This window comes from Xylaria bambusicola, assembly GCF_022495145.1.
Source record: "Xylaria bambusicola strain CBS 139988 unplaced genomic scaffold F5B22scaffold_42, whole genome shotgun sequence".
In the NCBI taxonomy this organism is placed as follows: Eukaryota; Fungi; Ascomycota; class Sordariomycetes; order Xylariales; family Xylariaceae; genus Xylaria; species Xylaria bambusicola.
In genome coordinates this window covers 130,827-151,569 of record NW_025953595.1, presented here as the reverse complement: position 1 = coordinate 151,569, position 20,743 = coordinate 130,827, and the positions used below count along the sequence as shown (strand labels likewise).

The 20,743-nt window shown below is 48.4% G+C and overlaps 8 protein-coding genes and 1 non-coding gene across 9 annotated transcripts; 3 read left to right on the top strand and 6 right to left on the bottom strand.

The window, feature by feature from the left end:
- Positions 1-30: 30 nt before the first annotated feature.
- On the bottom strand, positions 31-1,172 carry F5B22DRAFT_370813 (ribosomal protein S5 domain 2-like protein). The gene is made up of 2 exons (XM_047971166.1): positions 675-1,172; positions 31-563 (listed from the first exon to the last, which is right to left on the bottom strand). The coding sequence occupies exons 1-2, from the start codon at positions 992-994 to the stop codon at positions 50-52; spliced, it is 834 nt and encodes a 277-aa protein (XP_047828052.1). The 5' UTR covers positions 995-1,172; the 3' UTR covers positions 31-49.
- On the bottom strand, positions 1,171-3,113 carry F5B22DRAFT_618408 (uncharacterized protein). Its single transcript, XM_047975695.1, has one exon. The coding sequence runs from the start codon at positions 2,722-2,724 to the stop codon at positions 1,723-1,725; it is 1,002 nt and encodes a 333-aa protein (XP_047828051.1). The 5' UTR covers positions 2,725-3,113; the 3' UTR covers positions 1,171-1,722.
- F5B22DRAFT_t150 lies at positions 3,062-3,133 on the bottom strand. The gene has a single exon. It is a non-coding gene; the product is annotated as a tRNA-Cys (tRNA).
- A 1,300-nt stretch (positions 3,134-4,433) lies between these two features.
- F5B22DRAFT_618406 (HAD-like domain-containing protein) lies at positions 4,434-6,866 on the top strand. The gene is made up of 3 exons (XM_047975694.1): positions 4,434-5,708; positions 5,765-6,476; positions 6,534-6,866. The coding sequence occupies exons 1-2, from the start codon at positions 4,740-4,742 to the stop codon at positions 6,386-6,388; spliced, it is 1,593 nt and encodes a 530-aa protein (XP_047828050.1). The 5' UTR covers positions 4,434-4,739; the 3' UTR covers positions 6,389-6,476; positions 6,534-6,866.
- A 124-nt stretch (positions 6,867-6,990) lies between these two features.
- Positions 6,991-7,410, bottom strand: F5B22DRAFT_649358 (uncharacterized protein; the record flags this gene model as incomplete). Its single annotated transcript, XM_047979160.1, has 2 exons — positions 6,991-7,075; positions 7,232-7,410. 2 exons carry the CDS (start codon positions 7,408-7,410, stop codon positions 6,991-6,993), a joined length of 264 nt encoding a protein of 87 aa, XP_047828049.1.
- Positions 7,411-9,942: 2,532 nt separating this feature from the next.
- Positions 9,943-12,724, bottom strand: F5B22DRAFT_618402 (uncharacterized protein). Its single transcript, XM_047975693.1, has 7 exons — positions 11,389-12,724; positions 11,261-11,322; positions 11,046-11,206; positions 10,499-10,984; positions 10,317-10,442; positions 10,205-10,260; positions 9,943-10,147 (listed from the first exon to the last, which is right to left on the bottom strand). The coding sequence occupies exons 1-7, from the start codon at positions 12,046-12,048 to the stop codon at positions 10,100-10,102; spliced, it is 1,599 nt and encodes a 532-aa protein (XP_047828048.1). The 5' UTR covers positions 12,049-12,724; the 3' UTR covers positions 9,943-10,099.
- A 148-nt stretch (positions 12,725-12,872) lies between these two features.
- On the top strand, positions 12,873-14,310 carry F5B22DRAFT_618401 (oxidoreductase). The gene has a single exon (XM_047975692.1). The coding sequence runs from the start codon at positions 13,205-13,207 to the stop codon at positions 14,246-14,248; it is 1,044 nt and encodes a 347-aa protein (XP_047828047.1). The 5' UTR covers positions 12,873-13,204; the 3' UTR covers positions 14,249-14,310.
- Positions 14,311-15,019: 709 nt separating this feature from the next.
- Positions 15,020-16,893, top strand: F5B22DRAFT_370734 (pyridoxal phosphate-dependent transferase). Its single transcript, XM_047971162.1, has 2 exons — positions 15,020-15,798; positions 15,856-16,893. Exons 1-2 carry the CDS (start codon positions 15,313-15,315, stop codon positions 16,810-16,812), a joined length of 1,443 nt encoding a protein of 480 aa, XP_047828046.1. The 5' UTR covers positions 15,020-15,312; the 3' UTR covers positions 16,813-16,893.
- Positions 16,894-16,966: 73 nt separating this feature from the next.
- F5B22DRAFT_618399 (tyrosinase) lies at positions 16,967-20,392 on the bottom strand. Its single transcript, XM_047975691.1, has 7 exons — positions 19,600-20,392; positions 19,124-19,545; positions 18,680-19,062; positions 18,214-18,609; positions 17,843-18,152; positions 17,616-17,785; positions 16,967-17,556 (listed from the first exon to the last, which is right to left on the bottom strand). The coding sequence occupies exons 1-7, from the start codon at positions 19,799-19,801 to the stop codon at positions 17,070-17,072; spliced, it is 2,370 nt and encodes a 789-aa protein (XP_047828045.1). The 5' UTR covers positions 19,802-20,392; the 3' UTR covers positions 16,967-17,069.
- Between the last annotated feature and the right edge of the window lie 351 nt (positions 20,393-20,743).

Sequence of the window (20,743 nt, the reverse complement as noted above, 5' to 3'; positions counted from 1 at the left end):
CCAGCCGATTAAACACGATAGATCCGGCCACTTGACTATAACATAAACCCTAGACATCGATATCCATCGCCATACTAGCACCTTTCTTAATCGTGCCCTCTGTTACCATCTTATGTCCCTTTTCACGCACGACCTGGTCTAGAAAGTTGCGCACACCTTTACACGCGTCCGCAGCCGACGCCATCATACCCTCGAGCCTACTGACCTGCACGCGCGTCTCGCATACCAAGACAGCGATCTTATCCGTGGCCCCCAGTGTCCCGAGCGTCAGGAACGGCAGCTCCTGCTCCTCTTGCGTGTTTAGGTCGACGAGCGGGTCGGCGCCCTCGTCGCCAGCCGAGTGCGTCGACGTACTGCCCGCCGTGCACGCCACGAGGTAATCGGTCATGGGCACGCCGGCGTCGACGAGCGCGAGCGTGGCGGCGTTGATGAGGGCTGCGAGCAGCGAGCCGTCTTGGCTGAGGACGTGCAGAGAGACGCCTATCGTCGAGCGCGGATAGAGGTTCACGTGTAGGGTTGCGGCGAGGGCTTTGGCGATCGTTGCTTGGAGCTCTTGGGTGCGTCTTGGGACAAGTTAGCTGGCTAGCTTACCGAGACAAAGACTACAAATATTTGCTCTAATGATATGATAACATGACATAAAACACAAGAAAGAGAGAAAGCGAAAAACTTACTTATCCCCCCTCCCCCTCCTCTTCCGATCAACGGAACTAAATCCCCCCACCACGATACTCACGACGACGTCGGCGCCATTCGTGCCCCCGGGCGCCGTCGACGCCGACGCCGACGACGCTGATCCCCCCCGCCGCTTGCCGGCGTCCTCGCTGGGGCCCGTGATCACGCACATGACCTTCGTGTTGCCCATCTCGAGGTACGACGACCCGTCCGCGGCGGCCTGCGTGCGGATCTGCCCGTGCAGACGCCGCAGCTCGTTCCAGCGGCGGCCGTCGACGCGCAGGAGCGCGAGGTCGTAGGTCGAGGTGTCGAGGGGCATTGCTGCTTTTGCGGTCTAGGTTGGGTGGAATTTAAGTCGTTGTTATTGTTATTGTTGTTGAAACGGAAGGGCGATATATATAGCGGTGAATGCCTACCCGGGCTTGGTGTTGAATTAATTCGATATGTCAACGGAAAGTTGTACCTTGGGCGAGAGATAAGCAAAACAATTGAAATGATGCTGGTTTATTTGGATATGTATGTAGCTGGGGATAGCTAGTGGAAATTTGTAGTGGGGTCAAATCGATAACGACCTCAACATACTGCCTAGGTTATGTAAATCTATTCTTGCGAGCATGTGAATATATATACACATAATGTCTGGAGGTCCATCATGTAAAATGGTTAGATAGCCAAAGCTACGCAGCAGGTAATTATCCCAGCAGTCACGTCTACTAAGGTAGGAAAGAGCATGCTCATCTCACATGATTTCACCAAATCTCAAGGCATGTCCTAACAGAACTAAGATGCTAGCTTTCTTTCTTTCGAAACGTTGTCAATTTCCTCATCCTGAGTCTGACTGAGCAGTGTGCTCCAAAGACTGAAATGAAGCAGAGATCATTAAAAGCGAACCGTTTCCAGGCAAGCTTCGAGTCATCAAACCTATCAATTTGCTCAACTCCCAACTTCCCGTAATGATATAGGAGATTTTCCCATTGTCCGTGCAATATGAATTCTTCTTAGGGTAGGTCATAAGGCTAAACGCTCCATAAAAGGCACTTCAGAATTTCATGCGAGGACTAGAATATTATTAGTAGCATTCAGGAGGCTGTCAAGAGGAGCATAGTTGTGGACGACGGGCGGCGGTTCCACCTCATCTGCGTCGGTCCAGCCCCGTTCAAGACCCCAGGATATCTTCATGCCGCGTGAAGTAACGAGGTCGATCAGGCCGGTCATAAGAGCGCCCGACTTCTTGACACTCGGCCAAGCGTCGAATTCCACTCGTTCTACCCAAGGCATCTCGTCGAGAACACCCACAAGAAGCTTCTTCGAAAACGTCTCGAAGAATCCACCAGGTTGGCGGAAGCCCTTGAAGATATCGTTGCCAGGGTCGCATTCCACGAAGATAGCGATCTTGGTGACGTTGACGCACTGGCTGAGACCCAGTGCAGCATTAACCTCCCAGCCGCGAGGTGGCTTGCTCCAGCCTGGGCCCAGACGGAGCTCGAGTGTGTTGATGCATGCCCTCTGCCCAGGCTTCAAGCGAGCGAGCAGGGGCTTCTTGGTTTTGAAGAAGCGACCAGGGACGGCGGGGAAGAGGCGAACTAGATGGGTGCTATAGAAAAAGTACGATGCTTCCACATAGATAGTGCGACAGGTCCTTAAGATTGACAGTTTCTGGTGGATTCGTTTGTAATTATCCGAGTCCAAGTCAAGCACATGGCCAGTGTTGGCGAAATGGTACCCATACACTTTGAGGCGTAATTCGGACGGGAGATCGAGAAATCGGAACGGCCGCGGCTTGGTTCGTCTGGATTTGGGTCTGTATGGTGTTGCTGGGTCGCCTGCTTCGAGACTAAGAGCATCGAGAGGGAGATTTCTGATCTCTTCGTCGAGATCAATGTCAAACTCAGCTTCTGACGCATAAGTAGAGGGGTATGCGCTGCTGAGAGGAGTAGGCAGAGCAGACGAGACTGTAGATGGGATCACGGCTGCGACTGGCGTGGGTGTAGAGATGGCACCGGCAGCGCGGGAGGCCCTGCCAGCACCACCAGCCTTTCGACCACGCATCGTTTCGAATGTTTCGATATCTCCGTAGCAGTGGATTGAAGTTTCGTAGATCCGCAGATCGTTGTATGATCAGACAGGTCGTACGACTCGGATGGAGCGCGGGAAGACGAAGGAAGAGGCTTGGAGTCACGCGACGGTCGGCAATCGCGCGGAGTAGTTGAGATGGAATTGGAGTAGGTAGTATTTGCGCAAACTGCAAAAGCTTCTGAGTGGTCAATTAAGAGTATCGCCATGGATAAATTGGTTACTGAAGGCAGATGGTTATAAGGGTAAGAGGGCATGCATGGCGAGGTTATTCGCTTGCATTTGGGATAATTTGCAAAAATAAATGCTTTTAAGGACCGAATGGGAATTGAACCCATGACCTATGGAACTGCAGTCCATTGCTCTACCACTGAGCTACCAGTCCAGTATGGAAGAACCTACTGTATTTAATCACATAAAATCATCATAACTCGTGAGACGAGATGCACCTTCTATATTGAATCACAATGGTGAAAGACCACCCCGGAAAGGTACCTAGCCTTGTAAATGAGTTGCTTTAGTAGAAAGCCTTTTCGAGTCATAAAATGACATGGAACATAGAGAGCAAGAAAAGGCAGTCTACAGTAGGTATTATCAGGCGAGCCAGGTTGGACGCGTTGGCACATGAAGCGGCGACAGGCAGGTATGTAGGTAATGACGAGAAAGGACAGTTGGACGTCTGTTGTCACTGTACGGAGGATGTTAGAGAGGAGCAAATGGCCACCTGCGATATAGTCTACAAGTGCCCCTATTCTCTGCTCTATCTACAGGGAACAACGACACGGGCACTCCGTTTTGGATCCATCCGTTCCGTTTCTTAGCATAGCTCTCTAAATCGAAAATTTACTACTTGAATAATGGAACGTTCCAGGGCAGTACAAGGCTCCAATAAGCGTGGCGGTGAAGATCCGCAGTGCAGTTTTTTTTTTCTCATGAATCAATACAGAATCGCGGGCGAATTACTTACTACCTCGCTACCTTCCATCTAGCGCATATCAGATTTATCTGCGGCGAGCCATAACAGCTGTAGGACTGGTAGTTCAGTAGTAGAGCAATGGACTGCAGTTCCATAGGCCATGGCCTTGAGAAGAGTGTCTGTTTCTTTAATTTCAGCTCAATTCCTTTTTTAATTTGAGCAGCAAAGATCATTTTGGGTTATCAAACGTGCCTTTCTGGCTCAACGACTTCGATGTTGTAAATACAAGTAGTCGTGAATATAAAAATTCGGGCTGCTTCCTGCTATTATAAGCGAAAAATCTACAGCTATGCAAGAGTTATTGAGCCCTCCTTCTAAGAACGATCAAACTCTTGAAGCAGTTCTTTGCACTCTAGCCTGTTGCCTCGAAGAATTGAGGTTTTGGCAGTTGACTCTGAGTCTTTGGGAGAAGCTGCTAGCAAAGAACTCTTCCTCTTTCTATTCTATGCATCTTTGAAAAGTGATAAAAAAAAACGATTCTAGGACGGATTGACCATACTTTTCCTCTTTTATCTTCAATTGGCTTCAAGTTCTACCTAGGAGGTAATAACTTAGGAGCGCCACGATGATGTAATTGAGCACTACAATGTGGTTTGTGTCTCACTACAATTGGAACAGATCGGTTCATTGTCGGAATTGGTCGACTTGGGCATTCTAGTACCTGAATGTACCTTGGTAGAAGACGTGGGAGATGATTGTAGCGACACCCCTCCACTGTAATATACCAGGGTAGGTACCTACCTAGCCCACCAGCACGCTATGCTCACGAAGTACCTCGTGCAGAAAGATGAAAAAAGTTTCTAGAGCTTGACTGTAGTCGACGGGCTTCCATCACATCGTTACTCCACACAGCCTCAGCAGACACAGCACCTCCTCTTCGCTTGACAGCAATCAGTCGTCCCTCTTTTTCCGATAGAAACAGGACGGCTTCTGGAATTAAGGGCATTGGCACAGAGAAAGCTTGTGCTGCTCACTCTTCCAGGTCTGACGTCTGTGCCCTGCTGTCGTCATCGCAATGCTCTCCAGAGCAATTGCGCAGGGCATCGCGCGCTCTGCGCGACTACCCACCGTCCAACGGACAGTCGCTCCTGTGTCGACAGTTTCTAGACTTACTACAACCTCCTCGACACTATGGATACGAGGATTGGCCCAGCAGAACCGTCCAAAGAACCAGCCCGCTCAGTCAAAACCGACCCCTAGTCCCCGGTCAGAAGCCCAGTCACCACCATCATCAAAGCCCTCCCCTTCATCCCACGAGAAGCCATCGTCTGATGCCGCCGAACCAACTCCGCCACCAGATTTTAGTTCGCTTCCCGATCTTACCCAGGGTATCCCTTCTACACTCGAATATGAGACCTCAGGGGCTTCTAAAAAGTCAGATCTATCTGCTCTTCAAGAGGCCGAAGAAAGTGCGCAAACGGAGGGAGGTGGCCGTGGTCGGGGAGAATTACCTGCGTCAGCCTACATGAGCTCGACTGACAAACGCCGCGCACAATTCGCCAACCGAATGTATCTCGCCGTGCTGGTTGGTGGTGTTGTGGGATTGGGTTATCTAGGTCGTGACTGGGATGAAGATGAAGTTGCTGTTCACAAGGATATTCCCAACGGGTGGTCACCTGCACTTTGGTGGAAACGTGCTGCAGCCCGTCTTACTGATGTGACAGAGTACTATCGCGAGCCCGCTTTCGACAAGCTATTGCCAGATACTCATCCTATGTTTGAACGGCCTTACACACTCTGCATCAGTCTCGAAGATATGTTAGTACATAGTGAATGGTCGCGCGAACACGGCTGGCGAGTAGCGAAGCGTCCTGGGATGGACTATTTCCTACGCTATCTCAGTCAATACTACGAACTTGTTCTGTTCACAAGTGTGCCCGTTGCTATGGGAGAACCTCTCATGCGAAAATTAGACCCCTTCCAGATCATAGTCTGGCCACTGTACCGGGAGGCAACCAAATACAAGGACGGCGAAATCGTCAAGGTGAGTCTCGGCGATACTGAGATGAATTCGCCCTATAAATGCTAACGTCTCTGTAGGACCTCTCTTACCTGAATCGTGATTTGTCGAAAGTCATCATAATCGATACGAAGGAGTCCCACGTTCAAAATCAACCAGAAAATGCTATTATTTTACCACCTTGGAAAGGAGAGAAGGATGACAAAGAACTTGTGTCACTTATCCCTTTCTTGGAATATATCTTTGCTATGGAATATAAGGATGTTCGCGAAATTCTCAAGTCTTTCAAGGGCAAACATATCCCTACCGAGTTCGCCCGTCGAGAAGCTATCGCACGCGCCGAGTTCCAGAAACAGCTCGCAAAAGAGAAGAAAAAACGACCCTCAGGGGTCGGCGCACTGGGCAACATGCTTGGACTCAAAGGAAATATGAGCATGATGCAGCCAGTAGATGGTGAAATCTCCCCGGGAGAGGCGTTTGCACAGGGTAAGATGTTGCAAGACATCATTCGGGAGAGAGGTCAGAAGAACTACGAAGCGATGGAGAAGCAGATCCGAGAACATGGTGAGCAATGGCTCAAGGAAGCGCAACAAATGCAGGAAGCGCAACAGGCCGAAGCTATGAACAGCATGAAATCGTCCTTTACTGGCTGGTTCAAACCATCTCAACCATCAGACACACCACCACAAGCGAAGACCTCGTAAAAGAGAGAATTCGAAGTTTTGGTGATGTGTGTATAAATACCGGGGAGATTAATGTTTTCTAACGCCAGAGACTACACAGATAGTCAGGGTCAGTTATGTGTCTGACCTGATGAGGTTTTATACCCCTCCTAACTCTACTCAACAGGGCGCTTCGTGCATATGTTTTGTCTACATACATTGGTTAGGGGAGTACTCGGGGGGGGGACAAAGATTGGTTCTCTGCATCACATGGTTTTCACGAGGCTGGGCCAATGTATATCAAAAGGAGGAGTTAGCACCTCTCAGTTGTGTATTAATGTCTGTATTTTACTTTCTAAAGAGAGAGAGACAGCGATATGAAGGAGTGGAAAGTGAGCACACTGTTCCATGTCGAGTCAACTTCCCCAGCCAGGGAACGACACAATGTACCATAGAAGAGGATCAAATCTTGAGCTACATATATAAAATATAAAGAGAGCTAAACTACACGCTTTTGCGAGCAGTCGACTGAGATCCCGTGACAATATGAGCCGTGCTGGGCAGGCAGATGTTTCCCCCTCGCCTGTCTACGGAGCTAGCTAGTCTAGCAAATACAGCTTTGGTCTGGTTTCTCGGGCCAGAAATTAATCGCTGTTCCCGCCATCGGTGCCGAACTGCTTGTTGTGGTAGCACCACTCGCAGCGCGGATCTGTATCGCAGTTGAAATCACTGATGAAAAGTCAGTCGTTGTACTCGAACAGAAAGGCCCCCTCATATTCCGGTGCATGGTATATACGAGCTGTGATAGAAGTGTATTGATGTTGGCTAAGGGGAGAGAGGTGGTGCTTGTAGTCTGGGATTTGGGGAATAGGGTGAGGTACGAACCCATTGCAGTGTGTGCAGTAGTCCTTGATGGCGGGACAGTTTGGCACGGTCATGACGAACGTTACGAGGTCTGGCTCGTACGTGTCGGTGTTGGTGGCGGTCGAGTCGTTAGGGGGTGTGGTTGGTGCTGCGGCTACTAGAGCGGCGAGGAAGATGCTGAGGATGGTGCTGAAGTGCATGGTGATGTTTGCTTAGATCTTGGAGTGGTTCTATAAGATGTTGGTCACTAGACGGGAATCGATGTTGGTATCTAATCAAGTGTGTGATGGGGAAGATAGTGATGGTTTGGAGCGTTGGGAGGTGAGGGAGATGGGATTTCTGGCGGTCTTTTTATATCCATCTTCCTCGAGTACTGTTGAACTAGACTCCTACCATCTTCAGGTCCCAATTCCATGTCATCGTCAGTACGTCGTGTAATCTTCTTGCCTATTACCACATGACGCATCTGAGCATTCCCACGGCTGTCGGCAGTCTCTCTCATGGAGCGCAAGAGGCTTCCCAGCATCCATAGTGTTCCACATAGCCTCGTTCAACGTCGCCAGTCAGGTTCTGTGATCAGCAATCTGAAGTCTAACTCGCCATCATATCCCACGTGTATTCTGTGTGTACCGCGTTGGCAGGTTCGTTAACCGCTATCAGTCCGACACCGTCTTCTGTTGAGCAGTCGCATCTCTCCGAAGACCGGGCGAGGCTTGTCAGATACTTCTAAAGGAGGAGGAGCATGGTAGGTCGATTCAAGTTGCCGAGCTAAGGATTGTGAGGAAATTAAGGAATTTCTCTAATTATACGGCTTTCTTGAAGAGAACACAGCGAATGCCCCTTTATCCCGCTTTACCTCAATACGCATATTACCCATAGCATATCTTAGGGGACTAGACAACTGATAAACCATATGACACATCCCACATATATCATAAATGGCCTGTTGAAGCATGACAGTCCTTATCATTTTATGATGACGTTGCTGGTATCCATGCTAAGGGCCGAATGGAAAATACCGAGATGACACGGCAATTCATCCACGATGGCCGAAATGAGGAGCAAAAGGTCCGTTGTATTTGTCGTGGTTATCTAAGAAATTTCTCCTACGTCAGAGGCAGTCCTTCGCTAAGGTACAAGAAAGGACTACAGGATAAGGCCTACAAATAAGCTAAAGAGCCAGTCAAACATGTCCCGCGTCATCATGTGCGTAAACTATCTTCCTGTATCACCAACTCACATACCGCAAGAAAGATAAAGATAGCAAGAAAAACCCTCATGTCTGATGATTCGAGACAACGGCTCCCTCCGGCAACTGACGGGTAATCGCCAGCGAGCCGATTGTGTGACAGAACGAGAAACGAATGTTCTGATGGAACACAGCTGCACAACGACCCATGATAGCGATGCCATACACACCTCATCGACAATGATGTAGAAGAGGGAGCAGCCGAGTTAGGATACTGGGAGAAGGCAAACAATCCAAACGTAAATGGACCAAAGACAGTCAAGAAGGGGGACATGGAATAAGCACCAGGTCCAGCGGGCTCAACTCAATGGCCACAAGAATTATAAAGTTCATCAAGGAATATGCAGTGTTCGCCAATGCACGCCTACCGCCTATTGTATATCCTTGACAAGTATTCAAACAGCGCCAAACAAAACCCACAGCATGGTATCACTTTACACATACACAAGCACAAGGAATCGACGCGTGTGCAGCTGATCCGATCAAAAACCGAGTCTCTAGGTTGTTGGTGCCGTGCCACGTATCAACAATGAGTCGATCTCGTAAGAAACAAAGCAAACAAAAACCAGATAAGAATTGGGCCTGGACTTGCACAATCATATCGGGTCATCTTATATAATATCAGATCATGTCGATTGTCTCCATGAAACTAGAAGAGCAGAGAACAAGAGTGAGCATATGTGTACAACAGGACAAGCAGACAGCAAACATCCCCTAAGACATGCGAAAACGGCCGAGCAGCGGATCTGCACGCATCTCCGTCCTACCACATATATATACAACTCGTACAATGGTTGTAAGTTAGCTGTGGCGATCTGTTTTTGCCGGTGGATAGGTATATGGTAGATTCTTATATAATAGGTATGTATAGGTATGTATAGGTACCTATTTACTACGACAGCACAGAATTCTATTATACTTCCCTTGCACTCACTTAATAACTCATCTGCCGTTAATCATCCATGTAAGCGACTGCATAACCATTTCCACAAACACGCCAAGCTCGCCTAACTTGGCCTACTACCATATCGTGAGTCGTTCCACAACACTATGAACACTACATGTGACCAACATTCACGCTCTATACCACCGCCTCGGGTAATCTCACATCTGCCAAGAAAGGAGCCAAGCAACTCGTGCCGTGCTATGATGACGTCGAGTCTAGTTGGCTAGCATGTAAGTATTATGATCAACTCTGTATTCTCTCACCAAGGATACAGACACTGTCAGGGGGGACGTGGCAGAGGATTTAGCTAATCCATCAAAATTGCATGATGAATCATTACAGCTCACAGCATGTAAGAGGTCTTTGAAAACGTGTTGATGGTCTAGTATCAGACTACTTCAATAGGGGCTCTGTCTTAACAATTTACTGGCATCAAGTCCCATAGGATATCTCACGTTACAAATTGACTGCCTACCTAGGTCTTAAAAGAGAAGTAAGCGTATAGGGGCAATACGCTAGTAATGCGCAGAACATGGTATAATAATTAATTTCTCAACTTTGAATAAACATACTAAGACGAATAACATAAATCAAATAATTCGCAATAGTGGTATAATCATATGGGTTAGATGCCCTGTTATTGATACCAGCAATAACCCAGTATAAAACCCATGAATAACCCCCGAGGCACGATTTAATAGTTGAGAAGTGATTGCATAGGGGCCAACAGTGTAGTGAGCAGCTATGACCGAATCAGAATCAATATCCAGAAGGTCCATTTGTATGATTATTCACTTACCCAGATTTCCAACTCCTTCTGGTCTTTCTTGGCGTGGAACTTCTCATCCAAGATATCTGTTTTCCGCATGTGTTAGCGACCTGTACTATCTCTGTTGGTGTGTAGTACATACCTTCTGTCATATACAGCACGTCCTGAATCATGTCATCTGACCTAAGACCATCCCAGAACTTGTCCGCTTCTGCCTTATCTTCCCAATCTGTGATGTTCCCGATTCGACTAATGGAAAATCGGACGACTAAGAGCGAATTAAAACCTGTTTTTGGTGTCAATGATGAAAAGAGTAAAGCTTACCCTCACGCTTGTAATCTTTGCTTTCGAGTAATTGGCCACATTTACGAATTTCCTTGCGGAATCGATCTGCGTCTTGGTTCTGATTTGCGTCCTCAGGCCCTGGTGTAGTGCCCTCCATCGCGCGTTCCTGTGTCGGGAAACCATCGGTGATACACATCACGAGGAACGGACGCTTGATGAGGGTGCCTGAGTCCAAGTCTTTGTAGACGAGTTGATCGAGGACGTGTTTCCTCAACGATGTTCCTATCGGTGTCCAACCGGTGCCGCGGCCATAGTCGTTGAAAATTTGTCGGATGGCCGCGCCATCGAGGTTGTTGCTATCAGGGATATCTCTATTAATGAAGCGAAGATCGCAGCCTCTCTTGTTTGGAACAGCACGCGTGGTGATATCAGTCATCTTCCTGACGAGTTCTATTTGGGACTGCCATCGATCCCCCTTATTGGTACCAGGGCCGTTATCCTCGTTCCACATTGAACCACTGTCATCTGTACGAGTTTCTGAATTTAGTGCTTGTTGAATTTATATATGTAGAGCCTGGACTCTTACCGCAATATAGTATGGGTTGATACAAGGCCAATTTAGCAAGAGCGTCAATCTGAGCGGGCGAATTCAGGAGATTGTTGGGGTCGTTCTTAAGCTCAGCAGCCTTATCAGCGACCTGTTGGACGTAAGGATCCCCAGGAGGGAAGAACCGTTCGAGACCTCCTCTGGATGATCTAGTCAATAGAACTTCTTTGATGTCATCTAGCGACATGACTTACCGTGCCACCATATTTTCCAAATTTTTCTTGAACTCCTCCGGCGTTGATGGCTCGGAAACATCCTGGATTTCGAGTTAGCAACGCGATCTCGTAAGAATGCAGGACACTGTTAATAATAGTGGACTTACCTCCCCTGGTAGCGGCCCATCTTCCCGGATACCAAAGAAAGCCCGGGCCGCGGCATCGAAAATGTCGGCCAGGGGTCGGAAAAGTCCAAAATAAGCAAGCACTGGCAAAACCCATGCTTTGATGTAGGTCATAAGGCCACCTACACCTTTGCTAGGGACAATCGCCAGAGACTTTTTGACCTCATCGCTGTTCGGCTTAGACTCGTTCACGAGGTCGTTTGGTGTCTTTCCGGCAGCGTTCCTCTTCTCTTTCGAAGCCCCTCGCTCGACAAGCAACTTGACGGCCTCAGGGTCGCCCCTCTTGACAGCGGCCATCAAAGGTGTGTTGTTTTGAACAAAGTCTGGTCCCGCATCGTCGAATGTGGCAGGGTTCTTTGCGAGAAGGAGCTGGATAAAACGCGCTCTATTCTGTGTGGCATCTGCCGCCATATACATTGGAGTTCGTCCATCCCGCATCTTCGTGTCAGGGCTGGCGCCGCTGTCGAGTAGGAGCCTGACTGTCTTCACATTACCAGCAAGTATGGCCTTAGCCAGTGGTGTCAACCCAGACCTAGGATCTTGTGCATTGATGATATCTGGGGTTTCCCGGCTATAGATTTCAAGTTTACGTCCATCGAGGACTGGCGGGATAGCCCCAGCGTCGTCCCATATATTACTCATGATGCGGGTTTGGGTGGCACAAAAGCTTCGATGAAGAAGAATTTACTGCCAGAGTTGTGTGAGGGAGAAAGTTGTTCAGGTGGAAACGAATTTAGAGGGGGACATTGTGTTTCTATTTAGGTGACAGATTATCTCGCAAACCTGCGATTGTTGGCCATCATCTTAATCTGCCTGCTCTAGGCGCCCTCCCTTAGCCTACACAGTTCGAACCAACCCCCCACGTCTTTGCGATATAGATTCTGGCTGACATCCTAACACTGCGCGTGCAGCTCATGAAGCTGCCCTCCTTCGGCTATAACATACATAGTATAGGACGAAGAAATAGCTTAGCCGTCGTGATATGTCTCGGCCGTTGCGGCTACGACGCTGACGAATATTGACTTTGCCCTTGTCAAGCTGGAGGAAGATCATAGATATTAGTTACTGGCTCTATTTGCGGACCCCCATGTTTGTCTGCAAGCCCCCCTTGTAGTATCTGATGCGCGCAATGATGAAGCTGAAATGTCGGTGGAGTGCTGAAATGCCAAGTTTGGTACATTACAAACTGCACCCTTCTTGGAATTAACTCAACCCGTGGTTAGAAATTCCTATCATAGTGAGCTGGCGTCCCCTAATTGGTCTGGCGATCCATAACGAGCATCAAGGAAGGGAGATGGAGGTTGTAGTTGACCTAAGCCATCATCCTTCCCGCCCATCCCTACGGCTCGCGGGTTCGTTGCAGCGTACGCTAGGATGAAATGGGTGAGAAATGGCAAGCTGAATACCCCAAAGTAACCTTGACTTGCATGTCCCCCGCAGGGTTCACTTGTACCCTGCGCCTCGTGGTACAATATAGGACTCAAGGGTTCAGTTTGGGAGGAGGTAGACGCTACACATAGAGATATCGGAACTGCCAGATTAACCATACGGCAATGCCGCGAACACGGAAATCCAGTTGCAGGATGGGTGTCGTCTTTTCGTTCCTTCTACTGCCTCTGAGCCCTTACATCGGAGAACGCGAGTAAATACTGTTTATAGCTAGGTTCCGTATTGTCTGTATATTACTCACGATAGTTCCCTTGCGTTGGTAGTACTCAGAGTTTCGCGGACAAGAAAGGCTACTGTTTCAATTCAACTGGACGTCTTGATTATACTACCTTTCATTTATACGCATAGGATGGCGGATAATTACGCAGCTATTCTCATCAGGCAAATGAGACGGCCTCTCGATGTAGACGAGGTCGAACCGCGGTTCCCTGATGAAGATGAGATCGTCATCAAGAACGCCGCCGTGTCAATAAACCCTATCGACGCCGCCATGCAGGATGGGTACGTGACCAACATGACCACCCCAGGAATCTTAGGGGTGGACGTAGCTGGCGAAGTTGTCGAAGTCGGCTCCCAGATCAACCGATTCAACGTCGGTGATCGTGTCATGGGCCACGCCCTTCGCCTGGCAACCGACGACGACCGTCACGCCGGCTTTCAGAATTACACTGTCCTGTGGTCGAACATGGCATGTCCCATCCCACCAAACTTGTCTTATGAGGATGCCTCTACTATGCCACTGGGTATCTCTACTGCCGCTTCGGCGCTTTTCCAAGATATATCGCTTGGCCTCGAGCCTCCTGTCTCATACCCTCCTTCTCGAGATGAATGGGTCATCATCGCGGGCGCGACAGGAAATGTTGGTAGTCATGGTGTACGACTCGCATCCGCCGCTGGGTATAAGGTGATAGCCACGGCCTCGACCTCGGCGTTCGATCTCGCGAGGAAGCTCGGCGCGACCGAGCTAGTAGACTACAAGGACAAGAACCTAGCCGACACGCTAGTAGAAAAGCTGTCCGGTAAAAGAGTCGCTGGAGCTTTCGACGCAAGCGGTATCAGTTCATCAATCATAGCATTAGCCAACGCAGTCGCCAGGAGCGAAGGCAAGAAAGTAGTCTCCTCAGTCTCAGACGACTACCCCTCGAAAGCTATTCCTAGCGTAGTCAGGGTAGAGTTCATTTTTGCAATCGACATTCGCGACAAACCCGCTAGTAAGAGAGTCTGGGAAGACTTCCTGCCGGACGCCCTCGCGACTGGCCAGTATTTTACACCATATCCTCGGGCGCGTATCTTTGGAGATGGACTTGGCGTAATTCAGGCTGCTATGGACAACGAAGGAGATCGCGAAAAGAAGGCACCGGCAGGACAGAAGGCTGTGGTGACGCTCAATTAGATTCATATATTAAGATAATATCTAGCGTATATATACAAGTCTAAATACGTATCTAGACAACAGGTGCGAGATTGTTGGAATTCAACTTGCCACTTGATATTTACCAACGCTATCCGTATTTGACGCCTGCTACCTCCCTTCCAGCACGGTTTCTACATCTCTCTCATTAATGTCTCTCTATGTTCATATGTAGCATTTTCAACCTTCATTTAGGCAAGACATTTCCCCCTACATTAGATATGAATCTCTACTTGTGTCTAGAAGACGTCACCACCCCCCTAGCTTCGGAAGCTAGAGCTATGGAGACGGTGAATTTACACTACAACTACCTCTTTGAGACTAATACAGCTTGGTCTCCGCTTTCCCGCTACACTAACAAAGAGAGACTAACTTCTCCTTTGTTTCTTCAAATAGCAGAGCCTGGATACAGCACGAGCCATCAGAGTAGCGGTAAGTTTATGAACGCTGAAATTCCGAAAATCATCTTGAGAGGATACTAGTTCCAAAGAACCTTGCTCTGTTCAGGTGATCATGGGTAGTGTAGCTGAGGCTTGCTTACATATAAGCCCATTTACGCATAGCAGTTTTCCTAATTAGGGGGAGCAAAAGAAAAGCTCTCAGAGCTGAGTATGCACGTCCACAGCGGGATCTGCATTCTAGCGTGGGCCGCAATTGGAATTCTCAAAATTGCTTGGCACCATCTGCCAAACCCTAGGTTAGTGCCGTCCACTCCCAGGTACAGAGGCTGTTCCCACGACGTACCGAGACTTACGGCAACATATGCCGAACTTATGGTATACCTACCCAACCTCGATTTGTTGGGAATGCGATCCGCTAGGCTTGCCACTATGGAGGAAATAGTTGGCACTGTTTTGATGGAAAAGACAGGAACCCATGTCCGAGATTTCTCATAGCTAGAGGTGATTAAGCCTAAGAAGTCTTCGAGCTCATCTTATGAGATACAAGAAGCCTCTCTCTATCTCGGTACCTAGGCAGTGTGTTGTGTTGATTACCATTGTGTTTTTAACTGTTTCTATAGCTTCCACCGCGACTTGAATCTCAAGATGAGTGCTTCCAAGGCAAAAAACGGTATGCCAGCCGGAGAATCTCTGGATCACGATATGCACAGTGGTTGGGGTAGTGCCTACACAAATCGCAGCACCGTTGGCGACAAAGAGACTCTTTCGCTGTGGCAAGAATACGCAGTCGATAAGGCCGCAGTCGACAGGAAATATCAACTTCTTCTACATGAGTACACCAACCTTTTCTACAAGGTCTTCAATGGCTACTATCCTATCTCTATGCACGCCCATGCCACGGACTCAATCAACCCTACCACCATTGCCAGTCTCATTCTCAATACCGCCGCTACAAGCCCCTTAGTGCTGGACTCTGAAAGTCTGAGACCTAAGCCGGATGAGGAGCCAGAGGAAACAGGCATGAGAGTTCGGGATTTTGCACTCAATTTTCTGGGCTGGAATGAGACGCATGTCCTTGCTCCCACGTTTGTCGTAGCTGATAATATCTATGGAGCTGGGTATGGACCACTGGTAGGTTATACACTACTCCAGATTTCGTGCAAAGGCTAACAGGTGTTCAAAACGTAGGCGCACGCCTCAAAGGAGTGGGAGACAAGTGCGATCGCCGCTGGGCCAAAGCCTATTGTGGTTAATATGAGAGAAGCGGATGAAGAGACGCTGAATGCTCAGTTTGCAGAAGCAAAAACGAAAGGCGCTATCGCGGTGCTCTTTGACATGGTTAGCACAGAAGATGGACTCGTCTTCACACCAGAGAAGTTCGGTTTAGTGAAGGCTTGCTGCGCTCGGAACCGGCTATTGCTCATTGTAGACGAGACGATGACCGCGATGCGTTGTGGTGCGCCCTTTGCATTTCAGCGACCTGAGTATGCACGACAGGGTGCGGAGTTTCAGCCCGACTTTGTCATATTCGGCAAAGGCATCGGCGTGAGCGGCATCGCGATCTCATTCGGAGGCGTCATGACCAAAGGCCTCACATATACGAAATCAGAAGACATTCTCCAAACAATACGATACTGGCGTGCCCTCGTGAGCCGGCCGATAAGAACTCCCAATCTGCTTGAGGCGTTGAGTATCCTGCGTGCCTCAGTGGCGGAAAATTGGCCGGAGCAGAGCGAACGAATTGGAGAAGCAATTCGTGATGTGTTGCACGAGCTCGAACCTAGTACCAAGGAGCCCGGCGCCATCCAAGGGCTAGGCGCTGTGATCGCCATAGACCGAGACATAGCTCTGCGGTATCGTGTCATGTGTGCGATTCGTCGGCGTAGTCCATGGGCCCGACTGCTACCCAAGCTGGGCAGCATCTCTGCCGATCGCGATGAGCTCATGAAACAGGTCTTCGGGAAAGAAAGTAAATCGCAAAGGCAAGCTCTGGCACAAGAAGCGGAGCGATGTGGTGCGATACCCCTCTGGTGCTTCATCTGCGGGATCGAAGCAACATCTGAAGACTGGTGCCGAACCTGCTATCTAAGTTACTGCAATAATGAGGTCTGTGTAGCGGCATTCCATAGACACGCGTGCGTATAGATAAAAGAAAATAGATGCTTAGATATAGACATATAGTATAGTTCACGATAGTTTGCGATCAATTTAAGTTGTTTGAATGAGCGTACAGAGTATCGACTATGTCTGGTCGCAACACCTCGTATACCGTGATAGACATATAAACCTGAAAATCATATTGACATAAAACTCGTCATTCTCTTCATAATACCTAGACTAAAAGGCTAATCTAACACAGGGACAATGGCTAGCTCAGTTACGATCCCTATCTATAGGGTAGGCTAGTACGTATTTGCTGTGATCTCCCTTGCCATGACAGGTTCTGCGCGCGAAGGCGTGCTATAGTAATGCACATGGGTCACGCTCTTCTTTATCTCTCTTTTGTACGACTCGACCTTCCGTCCATCGACATAAATATCGAACTGGTCACCTTTGATATCGACCTTGAGCTCTGGGCTCTCGCTAAACCAGGGGCTTGGCGAAAACTCCTTGATGACGTTATATCCTTTCCCGGCTAGCTTGTGGTTGCATTGCACCACTCTCTTCCCGTTCTTGATTACCATGGAGAGAAGGATGTCATAGTTCTCTGTGTCCAGCGAGTCGGCTTTGCTGGCAGGGTCCCAGTTGAGGAGCGCAATGCCTGTTCCAGTCTCACGGGCTGGTTTGGCTAATTTCATCGATGGCGATTTGAAGACTATAGAGCCACCTTCTAGTACTGGTTCTGAGAGCTTATTGATCTTTGAGACCGTGATGATATTGCCAGTCCCACTTCATAATGCAGTTAGCTAGATGTAGGGTCACTATTGGACTACACACTCATCACTTACGTCTGTGCTTGAGGCTCGGCTAAGTCCGTTCCCAACTGAGGTATGACTTCAGGGTTAGGGAACTTCGTTGGTTTCTGAGGATCTGAACTGTACGACATCTGCGTCTTGGAGACCGAGAGATCGAGGTTCATTGTGTCTTTCCATTTCTCCTCAGGAATAGTTTGCCCGCCCTGTTTAAAAGTGTCAGCTACTTTTGTTTCTGTGTCCTTTTATAAACGGCCACTAACAATATCTACGATTCGCCAATACATTCTCTTCAGAACTTTCTCAACCGTGGGCGGTTCAAGGCTATTCAGCTGTTGCTGCTTGAACATCTTCAAAAGGTACGATGTGAGAGGAACATAGGCTGTCGATTGGACGTTCTTGTCGTGTCCCTTTTTGCAATTGTCGCAAACTTCATTACCATCTTCATCTTCAGGCCTCTGACTGAAATTGAATACATTGGTAACGAAATCCTCAGTTTTAAAGGTGTTTTTGGTCTCGCCTTCAGGCCGTAGAAAGACCTCGATATTGAAGGGACGGCCACCTAACGCAAATCTGGTAAATTATCAGTATAACAACTCATAGTGTGAACTGAAAAATTGACAGAATAGCATACTTTGAATATTTAATGCTGAGGGCGTAGTCGTACATTCGCGCCCCGTCACTCAAGACCTCGAAGCCCGGTAGTGGATCACTCGCACTCTGAGCCAGCATCAGCGCTTCTTTACGAGTGATACCGTAATCTTCATTCACAATCTTGAGAATTTGAGCAGGAGTCTCTTTTCCAGTAGGAAGTTCTGGGTATGTGTAGCCGAGTTTGAACCAGTCCAGGGTATCATCGGGAGTCCAATAGGTACCCGATGTATCCTTATGGAAAGGACGTAAGGGCGTCTTGTTCGTGATCAAGCTACCAGAGCCAACTATTTTTTGATCAAAAAACCTTTGGGTATCTGATGTGAACCACTTGCCCGGGTTGATTGTTTGCCATAGCGCGAACAAGCGATCGATATTACTACATCAGTTTGGTTAATAGGAATTAGGCAACACCAATGGTTGATAAGGACGGCAAAAGCACTTCTTACCAGTGATGAAGCCAGAATGTTGGATCAAATGTCGCAACTGGGATTTGTGACATATGTCCACCATTACCACCAACCCAATAGTGGATGTTGTTGTGTACGAATTCTAGGTTGATATCATTAGTCACTTTCGAGGTGCTGGCCCCTGCACTCTTTGCAGTCTCATCTCTTGCAAGCGTGGCGAAATGAGAATAGTCCATGGGATAGGTTAGAAGTCGATAAACCAACTCCGCAGCTGTCCCGTACGACTCGTCCGTTACAGATGAGTGTTCCGTAAGAAATCGATCTACTTCGTCATCGTGGACTGCTCCATTTATCCAGGCATTGGAATCGGATTTGCGATCATCCTTCGTTGGGCATCGACTGGTGGCAATGCACTCTCCGTACTAGGGATGACAGAGTATCAGTGGCATCATTCTTGCAAAGTCTGTTGATGATAGAGCCTACATCAAAAGGTTCGCCACCATCGAAATCTACAATTGATCCCACGCCATAAACTCTCATTTTCTTGTCGTTTGGCATCCGGAATTGATAAAGGGGGTTTGCTATCTCGAACTTGGGCTCTCCCCCAAATGCAATGCTGACGGTCTTATACCTTGCTAGCCGAGGAACTCGAGGATTCTTGGCCCAATCCCAGAACGGGAGACGCCATTTATGAGCAGCTGCGAGGTACTTCTCTTTATAAGCTGGGTACTTGGGGATAATCTCGTTTACCATGATCTCATAGAGACGTTGCTCGTAGAGAAGCATGTAAGGCCGATGCCAGGACGGAAACAAGACGTTCGCATGATTACAGTAACCTTTACGGCCTATTTCAGCTTGGGTAGTTGAGGGTTCATCCCATGGTTGGTATGGATAGCCATGTATGCCTATGAAGAATTAGGTCGATGGTGTGACATTGCTTTGAGTCGCGTGCTGCCCACCTGCAATTTGGAAGTACGAATCCCGATCAGCCGGGTCGACAGCCTGGAGTCTCTTAAGAGCCAAAAGATATAGGATAAACTGTATCTTGTCTGTTTCATCGGTGCTGGTACTCCATTCATCGAAGTCTCGTCTCACTGGGACTTTCCCGTGAGGGCCCAACCCATCCTTAATTCCAGTGATAGGGTAATACTTATAACTCATTATAGTCTATAAGTTGTGAATACCAGAGTCAGATTATGTGTGAAGAAATCCCAAGGGATGTATCAGAAGGAACACGAGGGACAGCAAGAGATTCGAACGACCGTAATGTATAAATTGTGAAGCCCCAGCCTATAGTATCAATACGCGCTACCTCCATCTCGACCTTGATGCATTTGCAGAAGGTCAGCTGTAGCGAGCACCCTGTATAGCTTCACTTTAGGCAATTCCAACTTCAACATGCCCCCCAGCAACAACCCGATACGCCATGCAGCATCCTTTAACATGGGGGTTTCCGGAACAGCCGATGCAATGGCTCAGGCCACTTGACACCAATATTAACCTATGCATGTCGCGTCCTACATGCAGGTGTTAGCAATAGGCTCATACCTGGCCAGTATCTTGGCTCAAGGGTGCTGTCAGGTGGACCGCAGAGAGCTGTGTGTATGCGAGGACGAAAGATGATCATCATTTGAGAGGTCATAGGCCCATATCGATCTATTTTGTGGTTGGTTCCAGGTGGAATGCCACTCTGTTGTAGCGTGGAAGTCACAACAAGTACATATACTCAATTACACAATGAGTTACAATGAGTTACAAACAGCTGCAAGAATAACCAATACGGTCATTCTCCAACTACGCTATTGCGTTATCAGCAAGCACCTGCATGGCCTTTTCCTGATTAGGAGTTGACGTGGACCTGGTAGGGCCAGCTTGCAAGGGTAAGACGCCAGCTGAATATGTGCCTAGATTCTGTGGGTAGCTGGCCACCGCAATACTAGTGAGCAGATCTCCTAAACTGAATGCGAATGTTGAGAACCAATGTCTTGATGCAATTGCGCTTTAGTACTGTCTTGGCCTTGGTTGAATCTGTATGCTGCGCTAGGGTGGCTCTAGATCAGCGAGGGGTAAATTCCGATTCCACGAACCTATTGCTTCAAAGGA